The 21,613-nt window shown below is 37.1% G+C and overlaps 2 protein-coding genes across 9 annotated transcripts in view; one reads left to right on the top strand and one right to left on the bottom strand.

Moving 5' to 3' along the window:
* Positions 1 to 20,417, top strand: part of LOC137195867 (organic cation/carnitine transporter 2-like) — a 92,752-nt gene extending 72,335 nt beyond the window's left edge. For 7 of the 8 annotated variants that reach the window (XM_067608538.1, XM_067608539.1, XM_067608537.1 and 4 more), the window contains 12 exons: positions 6,054 to 6,286; positions 13,712 to 13,832; positions 14,485 to 14,667; positions 14,823 to 14,926; positions 15,230 to 15,384; positions 15,528 to 15,699; positions 16,431 to 16,557; positions 17,044 to 17,150; positions 17,758 to 17,972; positions 18,465 to 18,647; positions 18,823 to 18,958; positions 19,366 to 20,417. In XM_067608538.1, the coding sequence (XP_067464639.1) occupies positions 6,054 to 6,286; positions 13,712 to 13,832; positions 14,485 to 14,667; positions 14,823 to 14,926; positions 15,230 to 15,384; positions 15,528 to 15,699; positions 16,431 to 16,557; positions 17,044 to 17,150; positions 17,758 to 17,972; positions 18,465 to 18,647; positions 18,823 to 18,958; positions 19,366 to 19,435 (1,806 nt within the window). In that variant the 3' untranslated portion in view covers positions 19,436 to 20,417. Of the gene's footprint in view, positions 1 to 5,822; positions 5,930 to 6,053; positions 6,287 to 13,711; positions 13,833 to 14,484; positions 14,668 to 14,822; positions 14,927 to 15,229; positions 15,385 to 15,527; positions 15,700 to 16,430; positions 16,558 to 17,043; positions 17,151 to 17,757; positions 17,973 to 18,464; positions 18,648 to 18,822; positions 18,959 to 19,365 lie in introns of all 8 variants that reach the window. The other variant, XM_067608542.1, reaches the window with a different exon arrangement.
* Positions 9,074 to 12,528, bottom strand: LOC137195870 (sodium-dependent phosphate transport protein 2A-like). Its single transcript, XM_067608551.1, has 7 exons — positions 12,009 to 12,528; positions 11,556 to 11,700; positions 11,200 to 11,343; positions 10,944 to 11,055; positions 10,656 to 10,851; positions 9,876 to 9,971; positions 9,074 to 9,228 (listed from the first exon to the last, which is right to left on the bottom strand). Exons 2-7 carry the CDS (start codon positions 11,689 to 11,691, stop codon positions 9,184 to 9,186), a joined length of 729 nt encoding a protein of 242 aa, XP_067464652.1. The 5' UTR covers positions 11,692 to 11,700; positions 12,009 to 12,528; the 3' UTR covers positions 9,074 to 9,183.
* Positions 20,418 to 21,613: the final 1,196 nt, after the last annotated feature.

The raw sequence follows: 21,613 nt of genomic DNA on the forward strand, positions 1-21,613 counted from the left end.
AAAGAAACTGTGTTGGTTGTATTGATCATTAGAACAACAAGTAAATCTGTCACTACATGTTTATTAAAGAATATGTTTTCCAATACCAGACACAATTACAAAGCAAATCACTGAAAATAAAAGCACTGTCACATTTGGAAAGCAAATGCATGAAGGCTTAAAAAACAAACTCTACAGATTCAAAATGTTATCTGAAAAATCAAAAGAAAAAGGTACTCCACTTACTGGGAGAACAGTCTGTTGTGAAATATAGTACTGCTGGGCATGGACATATTCTACAGATAGAGACTGTATAATGCAGGCTGTTGTATGATTAACATTTGATATGAATATTGTGCTGCATTTTGTATGTAACAGCTGAGTAGAGAATGACATCTTTGGAAATACCTGGAAAAGTAACATAAACAAGCATTAACAAAATTTAATTTAGTTAACAATAATCAATAATTGATGCTATGAACAACAGCTCTGTTTCTGCAAGTTATAGACCATTTATTACTATATTACATAACATTATATAACTACATAGCTTACATGCCTAACTTTAAAAAAAGAAAAAAGAATACCTCCTGCAATACATATTACATTGCTACCCTCTAAGAAGCCATTCATTTGCTTTCATCTCAGAGTAGTGTAAAAATCTGCAAGGATAATTTATTAGTGAACATTGATACATACATACAAAAGGATATAATTAATTTGTGGTAACGCATCCAATCAGTTTTATAAAAACTTTCTTACAACAAAAAGTTTCAAATGGTGGGAATTAGCGATGAACTTGAGCTTCAGTTTTGGGGTTTTCTGCAAAGTCAAGTATATGTACAGTACGTGGTTTGTATCTTGAACGTGCTCAATTCTGCATCAATCTCAGTTTGGTCAATTTATATAAGATTATATCTATCCATGCTTTATTCTACGTCCTATGAATAATAGTTTTTTTCTAAGTTGACAAGAAAATTAAATAGACCTCCTGGTCTCAGGGGAAATGAAGACAATGGAGAACATCTTTCTCTTACCTTCCTTAATTGCTGTGGGTTGTGTTTTCTTATGTAACTGATAAATACCAAGACATGGGTCCAAAAGGACAAGAAGGACAATAACAGCACCAGCTATCATAGCCACAGTCCCAACAAGGAAGTCGGAATTGGAAGCTAGAAACACAAACAAATATTAGATACTATGATAAAATTACAGTAGAGACTTTGATGATGCAGACATGTGATTCTCAGTGTTATCTCTGATATTTCTTGTCCATTGTTGCATCCTCTATTAAGTGTTTGACATGATATTTACTAGCTGTAGCTGTGTGCTTGCATCAGGGATGCATCAGTTGAAGACATAGCCCTAGTGAGAATGAATAGGAAGCAGCTACCTACACTGAAAATAGCCTCAACTCAACTGAAGACATTGTTTCCAAAGTTCAGGAGACTGACTATAGGTTAGTGGTTATAGTACTGCCAACATCATATAGGAAGATTTTATTGTATCTTCATTGATGTAATTGGTTTTGCAGCTTCTAATTTCATGACATTAAATGTTTACTGCAATAACACAGTAACACTATGTTACACTACTGTATATAAATAGATGTACAGTGGAAACAGCTGTCTGGGACACTGCAGTAGACCGAGGAAAGGTAGAAAAAGGAAATTTGCTATGTGCTTAGAATTGTATTATTTGTAACAGAAATAAGTGAAATGGCAAAGGGGAGTTAATATCAAGTAAAAGAAACAAATGATTAGAATTTTTTTTAAAACAGTGTACCTTTACAGCCTGTCAGGTGAATAACAGCTTCATGTTTGCTGAAACTGTTCCAAACATGACAGGTCAAGTTTCCCATCAGCTGACCGCGTAAGCTGATGCTCACATTTGAAGCACCGGCTTTGTCTTGTGGTGTAGTTACACTCCCAGCCTGTGAGTGCATGTTTGCTGTCATGCAGCTCGGGGACTGGCTGTGGACTCTAGTGTGCATCAGTACGTAACCGTCCAAACTCAAAATGAGCTCGACTTCATCTCCCTCAGAGAAACAGCTGACCTTCATTTGTTCTGGTGACAAACACATCTGAGACACAACTGGCTCTGACACAGGAGCTGAAAGACAAACATAGTCATACATAATACTATTTATGAAGTCTAATACAAAGTAAATATATATATACATGTCATTATTGGCATTTATTTTAAACCCTAAAATTATATAAGAATGAGAAATCATAGTTACAAAAGAAAAAAAAAATTACAAATTCACAATTTTTAATCCTGATTAGATTTACATTGTTGAAAATATTAAATGAAAATTAGAGAATGTGGATTGAAGCATAATAGCCTGCTGCATAGATCACAGCTAGATTCTGGTAAATTAATGAATGATGAATTATCTAACAATCAATAATTACACTTGTGCCTGTGCATATAGGTCCAAAGTGATATAATAAAGCAATTTGCTTTTATTGCACGTTTAAGCAAATCAAATCCAGTCATTATATTTACTGCAGTATTCTATCAATCCAGTTCCAGTTTCTTTCTTCTGTTCTGTCTAATAAAGGCAAAATGGCCCAAAAAGTAAAAACTAGTGTGCTTATATTTCTTGTCAAGTTTGATCAAGTCAGTTAATTATAGTTAATTTACATCAGACACCTTACTGAAATACACACACAACCATACGTAAGAAATTAATTTCCATTTCTCCAAACCCAAAAACATGGCTGCAATATAGTCATATAGCACCATATATATCAGCCAAGTTTAAACTGAAATCTTTTCATACACAACTGGAATTGATGTCATTGTTGTTTCTACAATTTAACCTTATTTTTTAACCTTACCTCTTATTTCTAAATGTACACTGAGTTGTTTCAGTAAAGTACCATTCAGTCCAAATTCTTCCACCTGGTAATCCCCAGTGTCTCTTCATTGCATTACCTAATTTGAATGTTCCATTAGTGAAGAGTTCAGGCTGATTCACATATTCAATGTGTGAAGTCACTGTCTGATTTTTTGCTATTTTCAATATTATATATTTGTTATCTTTTATCAGTTTTATCTCTCTATTTTTTGTATTTGGCAGATGAAAAAGCAACGGTTGACCCAGGACTCCAAGACACTGCTGGGCTCCGGCAGGCTCAGAGAAACTGCATTTAGTAGACCCTAAAAACAAACAAAAACAATAAAATGTAAAATACTGATTTAAAAATAATAATAGAAATAATTGTAATACAATTGTTATTGTATTCTTGTATTTTGCTCCAACAACTTTCCAGTAACTATTAAAAGTCATAGTTTTATTGCAAATTAACATTAAGTGTAGTAAAAAGTGCTGAGTATAAAATATGGGTTTTAAAAATGTAAACTCTTCTGCCTTTCTTAAAATATTGCATCTTTTTCTTTTCTGATGTCTGATCCACACCATATTGTTAACGGCACAGTTAGCCTGAAGTGTACCTTTTGCCAGCACTGTTGTTGCGAGAGCTATGAGGATTATGTAGATGGACATCATGTCTTTACTACTGTAACACATAAATCAAATTATCATAAGAATGCTTCATGTTAAAAATGACCATATTCATGCTTGAAGGTTCATACATATACTGCATGTGGCCTTTCCTAACTTACATACAAGTAGCTCTTAGTTTCAAGTTAAAATGTCAACTCAATAAACATTAAGCCTGGACAATATGAATAACTAATATCAGCATGCGTACATTGATTCAAATTCAAAACTGTCACTCACAGCATTTGCAATCGTATGACGTCTTCTTTGTAGCTGTTAAAGACTGACCTGTGAATTTTCCACTGACGGCGAGTTGGTTTATTTCTGATCTTTTTGCTGTGTGATAAGAATCAAGGAAGTAGCTACTGAGCTGCCACCCACATTCTGCTAGTGACCAAAATGAATTCATCGCTATTGTAGCTAAATGTACTGTACTGTCTTGCATTATTCAGATGAAATCTGCTAAACTTGAATATGGCTTCTCAAACTTTAAATAATGGTCAATACAAGTTATTGGTGCAGAAAGTGGTTCATTTGTGCTGTCTTCAGTTTTACCTTTTTCATCTTGTGCTGTGTAAAATGTTCCAGTTATAAAAAAAACTTGAGTCATTTTCTAATTGCATTTACAACAGTTTAATTGGTACGGTCAAGGAATTGGTATTCTGTATATTGTCACTGTGTGGAGAGTGTGTGGTTGTAGGGGGAGAGTTTAAACAACTAGGTGATGTGGCTGTGACTTTTCCTGAGATTATTAGTGAGTTGTGCTGTGCTGACCAGGGCAATATACCTGTAAATCCACTGTAAGGTTTTGTCTAGATGATTTGCTGTGATCCACTGCAATATGTTGATCATGTAAACGATTTTTTATTAAATATATAGTGCACTTTGAATGTCAAGTTTTAATTTGGCCTTGTAGCTGGTTCATATTGTTGTTGTGGTGAAACTGTGTTATAGTTTATGTGGAACAGAGCGCAAAGTCACAAGCTAGTTCTTTAATACCCATTTAGAAATACTATGTTGTAAACACATGTTAAACCTGCCTGAAGATGAGAGATGTTCCTGCAAAAGATACACTGTAGCAACATACTGTATAGCCACAGCACAGAAAAGCAAACTATGACTCATAAATAGGTGCGTCACTAAACTTTTTCACAGACAACACGAGTAATGTGAAATTAAACAATGTATGAGAATAACAGTTAAAAACCACAAGTTTTTCTTTCTTTGTCACTGCCACCACCGCAGTGCCTTGTTTGAAACTTTCACAGCCCCAAAAGAGACTCAACTCATTTCTGCTGTAAACACAGGTAGTTGTGGTTGGTTCCAATTAATTCGCATGCAAGCCTGCAAAGAATCTGTGGTCATAGAGTGGTAAATGTTCAATTTTTAATTTTAGAGTTTTATTTGCTCATACAAATCAGTAAAAAAAAAATGCAGCTGCATGAGAAGCACCAGAAATTGCTGCTCATTTTAAGCAGCACCTGAAAACATGTGCTAAATGCTGCTTAAATGACATTTTCAGATAATCTTGTGTTCTACCATTATCTTCCATTATTATTTTTTTAATCAGTGATGAAAGTGCAGTACAGTAGAGTGGACATAATGGCATAATAAGGGGTCTTCACAGCAGTAAACACTCACACAAAACAAGCAAACAAAGAAAACCAAAGCAAAATAGACAAGCAGTTTGAAACAGGATAGTTATAGCTCCTCTTTTTTTTCTTTTTAAATGCAGTTAGATGGATACAAGGTTGAATCTCCCATCAACAGCAGGAACCAGGAGGAAAGGTTTTTGCATACTACTTCACTTTAAGAAACGCATCTTAAAGTGTGTTTGAGCGTCTTTATGTCATCACAGTTACAGTTCTCAAAAGCTATCACTCTGTATGATGGGAAGAAACCAACATGCTATTTATTACTGCAACTATTCATACCGTACTCATCTGACCGTCTTCCTGAATGACATACTAGACAAGACTTATGCTGTTTTGGTACGTGGGCTTTTGGGTTTTTTATTGCTTCATAACAACAGGCTTATAATTAACCAGTTACACATCTCCTTTTCTTCAGCAAATGAGTGTTAGATATTTCTTTTAATTTTGGAAATAGCACTACAGGTGAGTGCTCTTCAGTTGAGTACTGTGATTGTTTGCCTTTATGTCTATGGACCATACTGCCGACATGTTATTCTCTAAAGACATGTTAGTTGCTGTGTTGTCTTTGTCGTTTTCCTCATTATATTGTAGATCACAACATCCAGGTTTGTCTGGTCCTCTTTGTTCCTTCCAGCTCTTATCAATCTCTTGTTCCCTCTCTCTTACTTTTCTCTCAGGGTTGATATTAATGCCCTCCAGGGTTGTTACAGGACCATCATTTCCCTTACAACTCCAACCTAGAAGCAAAAACAAAGGAGCTCAGACTTTCAGAAACCAGGAGGAGGTTATTCAGAATCATAATATCAGCAGGGAGTAAGGTGGTTAAGTCTGTATTGCTGTACTGTATAATAAGAAAAAAATAATGGGCTAACAGTGCTATATTTACCTCTCCCTTGCCTGCTCCAAAGAGTCACCCTGGTGATGAGGTTATCCAGGGGTTGCAGCGAGGTCATCCAAGCAGGCAAGAAGTCCCAGTCCCGCAGTCTGATGGGCAAACAATTGGGTCTGCGCACCTGGAGAATGTTTACTGTTGCAACAAATATAATCACCATAATGACTGGTATGCCAACCCCGGCCATCACCCTCCAGCCAGCCATGGAGAGGGCAAACACCAGGGATGGGAGCAGCAGAAAGCAGACGAGTAGGTAGAGCACAGCAAACCAGCGGTACCTGTGTATATGTAAGTTATTTTAGCTTATCATTTCTGTATTTTATTGGGGTCACACAGTAACTTTAATAGAATTGTGACATGATGTTAATTATATTCATCTCAATAGTTCAGACACTTCTTGGTTTTCCAGCTTTTATTACATCAGTAGAATATTTTGATTTCACTTGTAGGTTCAGCTAACTTCTTTAGTTATTTTGTTCGTTGAGTAAAAATAAATACTATTGCTATTCGTACCTGGAAGTGCAGTTACCAAGGGCACAGGCCATACGTATGGGTAGGCGGGTGGCTGGTATTGGATACCATAGCAGGATACCAAGGAGGTTAAAGAAAAAATGGCATAGAGCAACCTGAAAGAAAAGAGTAGATAGAGGAGGATGAAAGATGCGAGCATAGGAATGAGACAGAGAGAAAACCACAGAATGTTTTTGTTATGGTGTTTTGGGTGGTTTGCAGGGCATGTCTATACTATATGGCTGCTATGATGTTCTGACTGCTTGGGCTTTACTAAATGCTTTGTAGGTGGTTAATGGGGTTAATGTATTCTATTTTGAGTCTGTGTAGATGCTAGGGTTTTGATAGGTGATTATTGCCATGGTCATTCTGTGTGGTTGCTAGGTGGTTACCAAGGTAAATGAGGCTGTCAATAAGGTAACTTTAGTAAGTTGCTGTGGAGTATTACATATTTTCTTGGATGTATTATGATTTTGTATATGTGCATACATGTGTGTGTGTGTGTGTGTGTGTGTGTGTGTGTGTATACCTGTGTGGCAGCTGCTAGCTTATCCCCTGGACTAGCCAGCGCTGCCAGTGTGGCTGTTGTAGTGGTTCCGAGGTTGGACCCAAGGGTTAAAGGGTAGGCTCTTTCAATGCTGATCACACCAATCCCTGAGGGTTCATAGCATGAGTTACAACAGGTACAATACAGGTAAAACACATCAGTAATACATTAGAACTAATGAAAGGTCAAAGTACGACTTTAAAATGTTAATGGGTAACCTAGCTTTCAAGAACATTGCTAGAGTTTTATGGTCAAAGACAAAAGGCAAGGCAAGTTTATTTGTATAGCACATTTCAACAACAAGGCAATTCAAAGTGCTTTACATAGAGCATAAAAGGCATCAAAACAGAGTATAAAAGCAACACAAGTATAAAAACAATTAAAAGTGTTAAATTTGGAAATAAAAAGAAGCTAAAAGGGAATAAGACAGATAAAACAAGAGAATAAAAGTTACAGTGTAGTGTAAAATACTAACCCTCAAATTTGATTTAATAAAAGGCAGCGGCAAACAGAAAAGTCTGCAGCTGTGATTTAAAAGAACTGAGAGTTGCAGCAGACCTGCAGTTTTCTGGGAGTTTGTTCCAGATATGTGGAGCATAAAAACTGAACGCTGCTTCTCCATGTTTAGTTTTTACTCTGGAGACAGAAAGCAGACCTGTCCCAGACGACCTGAGAGGTCTAGATGGTTCATAATGTAGCAGCAGATCAGAAATGTATTTTATCCCTAAACCATTCAGTGCTTTATAAACCAACAGCAGTATCTTAAAATCAATTCTTTGACAGACAGGAAGCCAGTGTAAGGATCTGAGAACTGGAGTTATATGATCCACTTTCTTGATCTTAGTGAGGACTCGAGCAGCAGCGTTCTGAATCAGCTGCAGCTGCCTGATTGATTTTTTAGGGAGACCCGTGAAGACACTTTTACAGTAGTCAAGTCTACTGAAGATAAATGCATGGACAAGTTTTTACAAATCCTGCTGAGATATAAGTCCTTTAATTCTTGATATATGCCTCAGGTGATAGTAGGCTGACTTTGTAATTGTCTTAATCTGACTGTTGAAATTCAGGTCTGAGTCCATGACTACACCAAGATTTCTGGCTTGGTTTGCAGTTTTTAACATTATCGATTGAAGCTGAGTGCTGACTTTTAAAAGTTCTTCCTTGGCTCCAAAAACAATTTAAACAAAAGCAGGTCCTCCTTCAGGTTTAGCATAGACAGTGAAACCAATAAGATTTTGCTATTGTAGAGATACAGTATGTCTAAAACTGTACTAATCTCCTACACATGGAGGATTTATAACAAACATGTTTAACCATTATCTAGTGCAGTCTTGTTAATGCTGCACCAAGCTAGCAGAGTCCTGCATCTAACTGTAAAAACACTGAGATGGTAATTTATTTACTGAGTTGGTGGAAAGTAAAAGAGTAGGGAATGTTGCTGCAATATCCAACACAAACAGTCTATTTCATGCATAATAAATACCAAGGTAGTAAATATATTATGCAATTTCAGAAACATTTAGGGAACCACAATCATCTGTCAATGCAAAGTTCACACCTGTGTCGCATGTAGGTGGCAAATAGTGGGTATATTGAAAAATACAGCAAAACTCAATGTCAAAAAAGTGCATCTCTTTTATTGATTATACCCTCAATGGCAAATTTGTCGTGACACAAATAGTGTGTGAGAGTGTGTTTATTACCTATAAGCGGTGTGATGGCAGAGGTGAAGACAGAACTACTCTGAACCAAAAAGGTCATGCCTGCTCCTACTAACAGAGCCAGATAACCTGCCAGCCAGGTAAAAGGGAAGGGGAAATCTGTAGGACATGACAAGACAAGCCATAAGCATAAACAGTATATATACTTGATGGCACATGTGTTTTTACTTTTACATTACATTTATACCCTTGTGAAGTGTAGCTGAAAGGTATTTAGGAAAAGGGCTTTCATATTCTTGTATTACCTGTATTAACAACTGTATTAATAGCATTGGCCACCTGACCCCTCAGCAGGGAGTTAAGCAGTTTTACAAGCAATATCAGACAACTACACAGCACCAACAGGGAGCAAGCCAGGAGGATCAGACCTATCGCCAAGTCTGACAAAGAGCAGTCCACAAAGAGATGCATACCTGGGCAGAGAGGCAGAGACATGACGTCATAAGTTTTTGATACAGAACAAGATTTCTGAAGTAGGAAACAAAATTTAACTACCAGGTTGTAAAGGAAAGAAATAATTCAGCGACTCTCTGAGAACAACTGACAAACTTAGTAATCAGTGTTTTTTATTTGCAGAGCATCTTGATTATTGATGATTGGTGCAGAAGGAAATCTAGTGGTTAAAACGCTCAAGTAGACAGGAAAATGAGAGATGAAGAGTGGAGAGGAGAGATGTTATTCTGTCACAGACAACTTAAAAATTTTAAATCACTGGAATACTTGAAAACTGGCATACATTTCTGTGTGTGTTCGGAAAGGTTGTGTGTTCTCCAGGTTGTTTCATTGTCCTGTCAGCAATGATAAACAGGTAGAGTGTAGACTGAGGCAAAGAGACGGTGGGACACTTTCAAAATGTCACATATTTAATACGTATCTAATTTTGCACATTCAATACATGAACAACTCTACTTTATAAATAGTGGAATACAGGTAGCATGATGTACATAAACAATCTGGTCACATTTTTTTGTTCTTTTTTTGTTAAAAGAGACAAATGTATTAATTGAGGGAATGGGACACAAGAAGAGAAAGGGAGTAACTTGACATATCATACCAGTACCATCATGTTTGTGGTTAGACACCAGTGCTTCACCAGACTCTTGTTTCTCACACTCTGGTCTCCTGTAGCGATGGCTGCAATAACTGACCGATCCAGCTACAAAGAGTGAATTATCTTATTATGTGATTATTATGGTGTTAGAATTAGTTAATTGCTGCCATCAATTGTCTACAGAGAGATTACGCATTTTACCTGCCAGCTCTTTGGTAGAAAATGGTTTTTGTTTCACTATAGCATAATACACCAATGAGGTGTACACATTGTCTATGCAAAAGGCCCACTTTGACAGTTTTTAACTTGATTTTTTTGCTTCAGTGCTGCTTCTGTCTGCAGTCTAACAGGTTATTTTTCTTCTCATGCCCTCAAGAACCTTTGCTTAATTTTCCACTGCTGCTGTCTGCTATTAAACTGATAGAGAATAATTATGCAAAATCTGTTAAATATGTAAGCTTTTAGTAGGAGACCTCTTTCTCTCTATTTTCACTTCATGGTTGGGGAGTGCAAATTCCATTTTACATCAGTTTTCCAATGTGAAATAGAGGATGTAATGTTTGATAAAGTTTATGCTTTTTAAAACTATTTGGTTTTAGCACATATTTTTGTAGTACTCATTCTAAAGAAAGCCTGTCAATTGCTTCTTATGTTCTATTCCCATCTGTTCTGTTCTGCTTTCTAGGTCTTTATCCTTTTTTGAATTCACTTTTGTATAAGTATTTGTTTGTGTCTGAGTTAAAAAAATATCTGCCATACTTATGGAGATACAGTATGTAGGTAGAGTACCTGGATAATCTTTTTAGTGAGTGGCTCAGTGAGGACTTTAAGAAGTTCAGGTGCTTCCTCTCCAGTACTGAACTGTAGCGTGTTGACCACGACCTGTGACAGATACCTCAACAGACCGCTCACAGCTTCCAGAGGGAGAAGCACCAGGACAGACAACCAGTTAAAACAGTCATGGACTGTAGCTCCTGCAAATGCCCTGGAAAAAAACATAATTTCAGTGATTTAAAAAAAAAACCCAAAAAACACACAAATATGCACAATACAAATATTTAGTACATACAGCCCTACCGTTCAAACTCTTCTCTCTCCCCAGCTTGCATCAGAGCAACAATAGTATTAGTGACTGATGTTCCAATGTTGGAGCCCATGATGATTGGAATAGCTGACCGAACATCCAGCACTGTACCGAAAGACATCATTAGAAAAATGTGTATATATAAATATAGATCAATTAATAGAACAGGAGAAATGGGGTTCTGTTGAACAGACTTTTAAGTATATTATCCATGACAAACGTTGCAGATTTTTTAATACATTGACTCACAACCAGAAGAGACGAGGCTGACTATGATGGAAGTTGAGGTGGAGGAGCTCTGGACCAACACTGTCACTAGTATTCCCACCACAAGTCCTGCCACTGGATTAGACAAGATGGCATTTTCCTGAAAGATATCTCCTGCTACCCTGCCTGGAAGGGAAAGACAAACAAAGAGTGACAGGCAGGCAGAAAGCATTAATATCAAAATCAGGTTGGGCATCCAAAGAGTAGCTAATATAGACAATTATGTGTCTACGTGTGTTACTACAGTTTATACTATATTTAAATGGTAATGTGAGTTACTGAATACTGTCAAGTTGAAAGGTTGATGAAGATAATTATGATGAATGATGGCTGCTTACCCCCAGCTAGTTGGAAGGCAGAGCTTAAAATGTCAAGGGAACACACAAAGATGTACAGGAGCAGAACGAGGAGCGGGATTTTGCAGAGAGCAGATACCACGGTTTTCACTTGCTGTGTTCTCAGCTGAGTTTCCATAGTCTGATCCTGTAGGGCACCGATTATGGGTAATTGAAGCAGAATTCATAGTGCTTAGTGCCTGTAGTAGTGGTACTTGTAGTGATAGTAGTCGTAGTATTTATGTAAGCAGCAGAAGTTGTGAAAGTAGTATTTGTTGTGTTATGTTATTAAATGATACTACCAAACAGAACTACTACAGAACACTCAAAGATTTGTTTTAACATTACAAAACATTCACTGTAACCAAAATTGTGACCAAAACACAAATGAATTGCAGAACAACATTTTCTTGCTTCAAGCATGCAGTTTGTGCAGATACTATTATTTCAACATACCTTGGGTTTTTGAGAAATGGTGCCTCTGCTTCAGAAAGTGAATGCTCACTTAGATTGCAGCTGATAGCAATAAGTAAAACATAATTAATTTAATTTCTTTGAGTGAAAAGACAAGAACCAAGGGACCTAATGCACTAAATTGTATAACTTACAAGAAAAGGGAAAAGAGAGACAGGATAAGAGAAGGGAAGATGAGAAAGAGGAAGATAGAAAGGCATACAAAGAAAGGGAGGTGCTACTGTGTAGAGTAGATTAACTATTTGCAGAGCACGGTTTGACTGGTGGTATAATGTAAAGCCAAGACTCTCTCACTCATTCTGTCTTTCTTTGTATCACTCTGTGGCAGCATCTATAAACATTACCTATGTACTGTATATGATATGATTCCATGGTTTTAGTTTAATATTCACTTTACTATTTACCAAAGAGGCTACTACGGAACTGATAAACCAAAAATATAACCATATAACCATGAATGTCTGTCACTGACTGAGTGAGTCAGGGAGTGATGAAGTTACACCATTGGTTAGCCAGAATTGACAATCAGGACCATAGACTGTAAAAAAAAAATGTGGACGTAGTCACCATGACGTCACCCATTGGTTTGTGGATTGCCATTAAGTTTAGCAATTTGACTGTTGCCATCATGGATTTGACCGTCGCCATCTTGGATATTTGGAGCCAGAAGTGACAATATTTCGACCAGAGGGTGGAGCTGACCATAGCGCTAGCTGCTAGCTTGGTTAGCACAGTGCATTTACAGTCTGTGATTAACTGTGATATTGCTCATGCTAATAATAATTTTTGCTAGCGAAAAACAGATTTAAAACCATTAAAACCAGTATATGCTATATATATATATATATATAGTATAGGCCTATACTCTGTGAATCTGGGATTATGCCATGATTACATTATGTTATCAACATTTTAGCCGTGGTAGCAACTTGTCAATCACAAGGCAGCCATGCCATAAAACATATGCTGCTTTATCATCTATTTTATTCTAAATGGGGCCATAATTTACAAAATGAACATCATGCTGTATTGAAGAAGACTTTAAAGTAGCAATTGAGACCATAAACTCATTAGGATTGTTTACTGAGGTAATAAATCAAGTGAAAAGTAGGGTCATTTTCTCATAGACTTCCATACAGTCGGACTTCTTTATGTAACCGGTGGAGTTCAGTTTTTTTTTTGGAGTTCAGCCACAGAGCAATTACGCTTATGGCACTCAAATGGCCAGCAGTGGCCCTAATCGGAAGATCAGCGGAAGTATCCTTGGGCAAGATACTTGTTGTGCCATCGGTGTGTGGGTGTGTGTGTGAATGAGCATTAGAACTCCCGATTAGCAGATTGGCACGTTGCATGGCAGCATGCCATCAATTAATGAATGTGTGTGTGAATGGGTGAATGTTGGCATGTGGTGTAAAGCGCTTTGAGTGGTTGGAAAACAATAAAAGCACTATATTAATACAGCCAATTAACCATTTATTATTTGCTGGCACAGTGCATAGGGCATAGTCGACTGCGAGTTTACAGGCTGTAGATAAGACACATTCCCACAAAGACATTATCGAAGACAGCACTTGTAGAGTAATCAGGTGGATTTCAGAAATTATGAAGGATTATGATGAAACTACAGCCTTTCTGGGTGATTGGGGACGTTTCCAACAGATTGTCTTCTTTCTGCTCTGTGCCAGCACTGTCCCCAACGGATTTGGAGTTTTATCCATCGTCTTCGTGGCTGACATTCCCAGTCACCACTGCATGGTTCCTGTTGACCTGACTGAAGATTGGCAAAATGCTATCATACCAATAGAGGTAAATGACTGCACGACTGACAATTTGGAACTGTGCAAATACATAACTTTCTTAAGTTTGGTTTATGCTCATTCAGACCTAGTTCACACTCATGGGGTTGTCCAACCATGTCGGCAGTCAAAAGTGTTTATAGTTGTTCTGAAAGCAAATAATCTTGAACAGACTTACAGAAAAGGTGCATGTTCATAGTTAATTAAGATACAGTTTTACAATGATATGGGCTCACTAAGAACTTTAAAGCTTTGTGGTTTCAGGCTTCTACAAATAATCTATAAATACAGACCTATGACACTTTAAACAGTTTAAGTACCCGCTGTAGATCTGCAAAACTTAACAACATTGATAAGATGTTAAAGCACAGTCATAAACAGTACAACTGATGAAGTTTATGTATTTTTCTGCCTTTGTTGTAAAAATCAAGCCCTCATAAACAGACTGATAAAGTGGTATGGCACGTTCCAGGGTTATACATGATACATGAAGGTAAATAGAAAGGTACAGGTACTGTAAGGACATAGCTGTCAGCGCCATATAGTCCAAAGCCCACTGAGGTTTCACAATTTTAACACATACACAGAATGGCACCATACAAGGGATACGTGCACTGAAACAGAAATGTTCATTATAATGTTTGTGTCATTGTGACTGTGAGGTGGTGAACGGGAAACAGGAGCGGAGCCGATGCAGCAGATACAGGCTGGATGTGGTCAGAAATCTCTCTGCTCAGGGACTCATTCCTGGCATTGACGTCAACCTCACTGACCTGCAGCAGGAGAAATGTGTGGATGGATGGACCTACAGCAAAGACATCTACCAATCCACCATAGTCTCTGAGGTATGCATGTGTATGCTTGCAATAGTTGAAGTTAAAATCATAACATGAATGCAGATTCCCTCTTGTCATCGTATTTTTTGCAATATTTTTGAGAACTGTCACTGTTTTGTGCTTTTATTTTTCCTAAATGTCTCCTTAATGTATGGATATTCCAGTATGACCTGGTGTGCAGTGAGCAGTGGAAGCAGCCTTTCACCGCCACGCTTTACTTCCTAGGAGTTCTTGTTGGATCCTTCTTCTCAGGACAGCTCTCAGATCGGTACTGAGAACACAAACTCAGTGTGATGCATGCATGCCTTGAAAAGTGACTTTTGAACTTATTTAGTTAGTTTTACTTTTGTGCTGTCCTATTCTTCATGGATCATTTTGAGCCCTTGTGCTAGATGTTGTTTGATATTCCATCTTTTTTCTGTTTTAAATTCTAAATCTGATATACACACAAGAACATAGACATATGTTCTATAGAAATAAAAAATAATAGTCATTTCATAAATGTCACATGTCACATCATAAATGTTATTTCTTTCTTGCTCCTATTTTATTGTTGGTCTTCTCAATACAGATTTGGAAGGAAGCCTGTATTTTTCGCAACCATGGCAGTTCAGACGATTTTCACCTTTGTTCAAGTGTTCTCACCTTCATGGACGGTGTTCTCCATCTTCCTCTTCTTCAGTGGTTTGGGACAGATTGCCAACTACATTGCTGCTTTTGTGCTAGGTACATATAAACACCTCCTCCTTTCCTTTACATTTGATTTATCTACTTTGAATAATACAGCATAAGAATTATTAACATTATCCAACAGATAAACTGTTGATATGTTCACGTCCCTCACTTTGTATTTCTCTTTCTTTCTGCAGGTACAGAGATCTTGACTGGCAATGTGCGGGTCCTGTTCTCATCACTGGGTGTGTGTCTGTGTTTTGCCATAGGCTACATGATGCTGCCACTCTTTGCTTACTTTTTAAGGGACTGGAAATCTCTCCTGCTGGCTATCGCTCTGTCTGGACTGCTCTACATCCCTCTCTGGTGGTGGGTTGCACTCATCACATTACATTAAATTACAAGAAAGATTATTCCCATAACTCATGGTAGAGTTTCAGCTACAGTTGCATTTTGCTTTTGTTATTGTTGGAAATTTGATTCTATTATCATATCATAGTTTTTGTCAAGATGAAAAATGCTCTGTTAAAGTTGAAACCAAAGCAGGGTTGTAAAAACAAAGGTGTACATTATGTTATCAAGCTCCTACATTTAGGATCTGGCTCTGTCACATGTTAAACTCACATGTAGATCCCATGAATAATTGACTGGGTTTAACATACAAGAAGCTTTTTCCTGGGAAAAAAAGAAGTCTGTTCGTGACCTGCAAAGGTTTCCCTACTGACTGCACAAATTATTGTTATTATAAATATGGACTTTGTGCTTTGAAGAATGAAGGATTACCCATGATGGAACCTCTCCTTAACAAGAAATTTCAAAGCTTAAGTGTCTACCTTTAGTAATAACACTATATATAACAAAATCAGACAGTTTTAAATGCTTCACATAGGAAATGATCAAATGATGATTATAAAAATGATCACATATTTTGTGCTCATTATTCATTTCAATATTCAATCATTTACAAAACAGCTTTTTTCTCTATTTGTCTTTACTTATACTGTTTGTATTCATGTTGTTTATTGTTTTGTCATTTCAAAGGCTACTTCTGATATTGCCTCACTTTAACTTGTCTGTCTCTGTGTTGATTACTGAGGCAGGTTCATTCCAGAGTCTCCTCGGTGGCTGCTCTCTCAGGGAAAAGTGGAGCAGGCAGAGGCCATACTGAGAAACGCTGCTAAGCAGAACAAAGTTGAGGCTCCTAAGGTCATCTTTGAATGTTGCGGTGTAAGTTGACTTAGATTTAAAGCATTCAGGACCAAACAAAAAATACACAAAAAGTGAAGACATGTTGGGGTCTTTTCTTTAGATTCCTTTATCTAAAGTCGCTGTAGGAGATTTCACTGATTTTATTAAGCCTAATTGCAATTAACTGATTTTAGTCAACAATTGCCTTAGCATATGACTTGAAGCTCCTGAAACATTCCTTTACAACATTATATATTTATGCATAAAATAAGCAGCAATTGAAGTTAAATTATTTTTAAGAGTCTGACACTCAAAAACTCATCTAATGGGGGAAAAAATGTGACATCTTTTTCCAACTGAGCCCTGCTCACTTTAAATGCATGTAAAATAATCCAAAAAATGTTTTAATTTGGCAGAAAATTGTGTTTTCATGTAACCATCACCCATAGACGCTGATTGAGAAAATAAGTTGTCAGGGCATTTAAACAAAACATAACAAGTTGACTGATGTTTTGTGTCTTGCAGGATGACGAGAAAAAGTCACTGTATAAAAAAGAGAAACTCCACACTGCCTTTGACCTATTAAGAACCAGCAACATCAGAACCACAACACTGATTCTCTGCCTGGTGTGGTGAGAGCTTATTACACTTTTTACACACACTATATTATATAGTATACAGAATTAAGCATACTATATGGACAAAAGTATGTGGCCATCCAAACAAAGCATGTGGAACACTTCTGAAGAAGGCTTTCCACAAGATTTTCAAACCAGGCTGCAGGATTTGTTCTTATTCAGCCCCGTACCAAAAGTACACAAAAGTGTGTCTTCTATATATTTTTGGCAATCTAGTGCATGTTTGAGCACTGCTGACTGTCATAGTGTCTTTTTGTCAGAGTTAGAAATCTTCCAACCCTACACACAGGGTGTTAATAAGGGTATTCTGATCTGATCCAAGTTACACAGTCTGTTCTCAAGTATCTTACTAAGAAGCATGAAGTTAACTAAAACCCTTAAATATATCACATTGCCCATCTATTAATGTGTCCTCCATCAATTTGTCCATCTTTCTACTGTAGTGGTCTCCAACTATCATTTATGTATCATACTATTTGTATGTAATAAACTTACAAACTCATGATTTTCAATACCATATGATTGTCAACTACTGATATACTATTTCTGACTCATGTCCCATCCTCAACATCTCTGCTATCTGTATCTGTGTCTTTCCAAGGTTCACTCTGAGTACTGGCTATTATGGCCTGTCCCTGAACACATCAAAACTAGGTGCTGATGCCTATATCAGCTGTTTCATCTCAGCGGCTGTAGAGGTGCCAGCATACCTTTTCAGCTGGCTGGCACTGAAATACTTTCCACGACGACTTTCCTCCTGTTGTACAGTGCTCCTGGGCGGAGTATCCCTGTACTTCATTCAGCTGGTGCCTGAAAGTAAGTAGTGAGAATGAGACATCCACAGTTATAAGAGGCAGAGAATAAATATAATAAATAAAATTAAAATAAATAAGGAATAAATGTCAGCGTTTGGGAAGACAGCACAGAAGTGGATTACACTGCAGTAGTGGTTTGAGTCTCTACTTACACTTTTTTCACCATAAAACTGGGCTGCCACTGTACTGTGCCCCTTTAACTCTCATGAATCTAAGCTGACCAGAAACCTACAAAGTTTTCAGAGCTGCCTTGCAAGCCCACAGGGGTCAGACATAGATTTTTAGAATGACTTTAATGGTCTGTGGACAGTATTAAATCTGATACTACCTACAAGTGAGGGGGTTTATTTTTTAGACATTTACCTCTCCTTGTCATTTGGGCGTCCCTTTCTACAAATTGTGTAGTAGCTTTACTGTAAACTTGTTGACTTTTCAGGACTCAAATGCGTGACTTATTCTATTTTTAAGATAAACTATTGTCCGTCTCCTTCAGCTTTACCAGAGTTGTCTATTACACTGGAGATGCTGGGTAAATGTGGCTTTGCCTGCGGTACATCCATGATGTTTGCCTACACAGCAGAGCTTTACCCAACAGTACTTAGGAACACTGCAACAGGGACATGTTCTATGTTTTCCAGAGTGGGTGGCTGCTCTGCACCTTTTTTGATACAGCTGAGTGAGTAAACTGCTCTTATATCCCAACATTTTTTTGTTTTAACTTGTGTGGAATGCCGATCTTCCTACATATGCACAGTTTAGATACTGTCATACAGTATCATGCATACAGTACAGACATGTCAGAAAAAACACAAGCTTCTCTCCCATCCTTATTTTCTCTCACCCTCCTACAGGTTCATACTTTAAGTATCTGCCTTATATTATTTTGGGGACTCTGGCTGTTCTGTCTGCCTTTGCCACTCTCTTCCTACCAGAGAGTTTTGGACGACCTCTTCCTGAAACTGTTGACCAGATGTATAAGAGAGAGAGGTGAGATGCTGATAGGGAATGAAGCTGCTACTGTGAAGCTGCAATCTTCTTCTAGACTAATAATCTTTGAAAAAATTAAAATATGCACTTAAGATGTTTTTATTATTACAGCTGTTAGTTAATCAATAGAATATGCCTGTTATATATCTCTCTATATATACTATCTGTTGTTTAAGGTGTGAAGTAATTACTTACTGTATACATTTAGTTATTATATTATCCTCATCATCCTTTTGTGTAGGCTACAAGTGGATGTGATAATGGCGACAACAGTCATTACTGTACATTAAACACAGCTGCTTGTGCTGTTATAGTGAAGTTGATAGTTGTGAAGAAATATTCCCAAATTTTAGCAAATTTGCCTTAACCAAATCTTACTTTGTGTGTCTTTTTTCCCCCTATACCAGGGTGAAGTGTCCATGCATCACTGGGAAAGAAACACCAGAACCTGTGGTGCTTTCGGAAAGTCAACTGTAGCTTTAAAACATTAATTAAATTAACAAGTTCTTAATTTGGGGGGGGGGATTAAATTAAAATGTGTACTATTAAGACAAAATAGGAAGAATAATTAAGAACAAAACAGATGAAGATACCTGTTCCTTATATTTAAGACAATTTACCGAGAAAGTAAAGTTATTTCCGAAATGTAAAAGAGGATTAAACTCCCAATGCTGGCAGAACTGTGAAACTGTGAAAGTGCGCCAATTGTTTATATTTTTTTTTTATTTGTGTAAATCTTAAAGTAAATTTTGGTCTGAACTGTCTCAGTCTATAGAGAAGGTTTTCAATAGACCTTTGTATTTAAAAGAAGATGATATTATACTTGGAAAACCAGCCAAATGGATTTAGTGAAGATGAGAATTAGATTCCTGAAGATCTCAGCATTAAAGCAAATCACAAGAGGGTGAAGAAAGACCACACCATCAGACATAAGAAGCTGGAAAGGTATTATTCAAGAAGCACAACTTATGGAGAGTCTGACTCACAAAAGAAGACATTTGGAGGATGCATTTGAAAAAAGATGGACTTTCAGTGATGTAAAAAATGTATTATATCATGCATAAAGAATAATATAATAATAATAATAATAGGGATGTGCAGAGAGCCCAGTATTTGTATTGCATCTGTATTTGTTGAGACAGCAAAATTATTTGTATTTGTAGTTGAATAAAAGTGGAAATAGGCGTAATAATCCTGTTTTTGTTCTTATTAAACCTCTAATTTTAGGATATTAAAGTGTTAAAAATGTGTTCTTCAATTAACTATTGTTGCTAAGGAGGGTTCCCATGCCAGGTCTGAAACCCCGATCTCCCAGACCACGGACAACTACACTAACAACCCAGCCAAAGGGCTCAGCTCCACCAGACACATAGACCTGCAAGTATTTATGAAACAGAGACACACAGCAGAGAAGAGAGATGGAGACAGCAATGTAACCTTGCTATGCTATGAGTCTAGACCTGTGCGCTGTTATTTGACATGTTTTTTTTTTCCCCCGAAAACAAGTAATTTTAAAAATATTTGTACAAAATAAATATCCATAAAAACCCACTGTTTGCGCTTTTCTGAATACTGGATTCGGATTCAGCTCCACCCCTTAGCTTACCTGACCTCCTCCAGCAGGTGAGGGGCCTGAACAGAAAAGGCCCTGTCACCTGTAGTTTTTGGGTTTCACTGAGGAATGGCCAGGAATGACCTACCAGAGGATCTCGGTTTGCATCCAGGCTTGTAGGAGGTCAGGAGGTCAGCTATATATTCTGGGGCTAACTCCCTAAAAGCCTTAAAAGTGATCATTAAAATTTTAAAATCAACCCTAAAACAGACTGGGAACCAATGGAGTGATTTTAAAACCTGTGTGATGTGTTCCCTCTTGTTGGACCTGGTTATGAGTCTGGCTGCGGCATTTTGAATAAGCTGAAGTTTATTTAGGTTTTGTTGGATGAGGCATGAGAAGAGTGCATTGCAGTAATCTAACTGGGATGAAATAAATGCATGAATTACTGTTTCTAAGTTCCTGGCAGATAAAAATTTATTTTGATTGATTTGAATTGTTTTTTGAAAATTTTCTGAGTTGGATAAAACATGATTGGACAACAGAATTAATATGCTGGTCGAAGTTGAGGTGGTTTTCAAAGATAACACCGAGGTTTCCACAAGAGTTACTAATGTTTGATGAAACAGGACCAAGATGGAAGGAAATGAATTTCTGGGAGTCTGAGTCTGTACATATGATAATAATCTTGGATTTATCTGATCTTAACTACAGAAAGTTTGACGCTATCCAGTTATTGATGTCTGCAGTGGGAGCGTGGAGGTTGTTTAAATGATTAGTGTCATTAGTGTCAAAGTAGAGATATAACTGTGTATCATCAGCATAGAAATGGTAATACAGTTCAGTATTGATTTGGAGTGACTGAGTCACATGACATGGAAGCTATTGAAAAAAATGATGAATTTCCATAAAATCGGAAAACAGATGAAAGATTAAAATCCAATAAAAAAATAGGTGTATCTTATTTGTCCAGTGTAGTACTACAGTTCAGTATTGATTTGGAGTCACTGGGTCAGATGGAAAAAAACTGCAATTATTTTCTATTCAAATATTTATGTAAAATAAATTCATCACACATTAGCAATCAAAATAGGTGTGCTACA

Source organism: Thunnus thynnus, chromosome 13, assembly GCF_963924715.1.
Source record: "Thunnus thynnus chromosome 13, fThuThy2.1, whole genome shotgun sequence".
Classification (NCBI taxonomy): domain Eukaryota; kingdom Metazoa; phylum Chordata; class Actinopteri; order Scombriformes; family Scombridae; genus Thunnus; species Thunnus thynnus.

Coding starts and splice junctions, on each gene's coding strand:
- LOC137195870 (XM_067608551.1), bottom strand. CDS start 11,691: ATGGAAACTCAGCTGAGAACACAGCAAGTGAAAACCGTGGTATCTGCT. Junction 10,852..10,943: donor GAGAGAGAAGAGTTTGAACG/GTAGGGCTGTAT, acceptor GTTTTTTTCCAG/GGCATTTGCAGGAGCTACAG. Junction 9,972..10,655: donor TCACTAAAAAGATTATCCAG/GTACTCTACCTA, acceptor CACTCTTTGTAG/CTGGATCGGTCAGTTATTGC.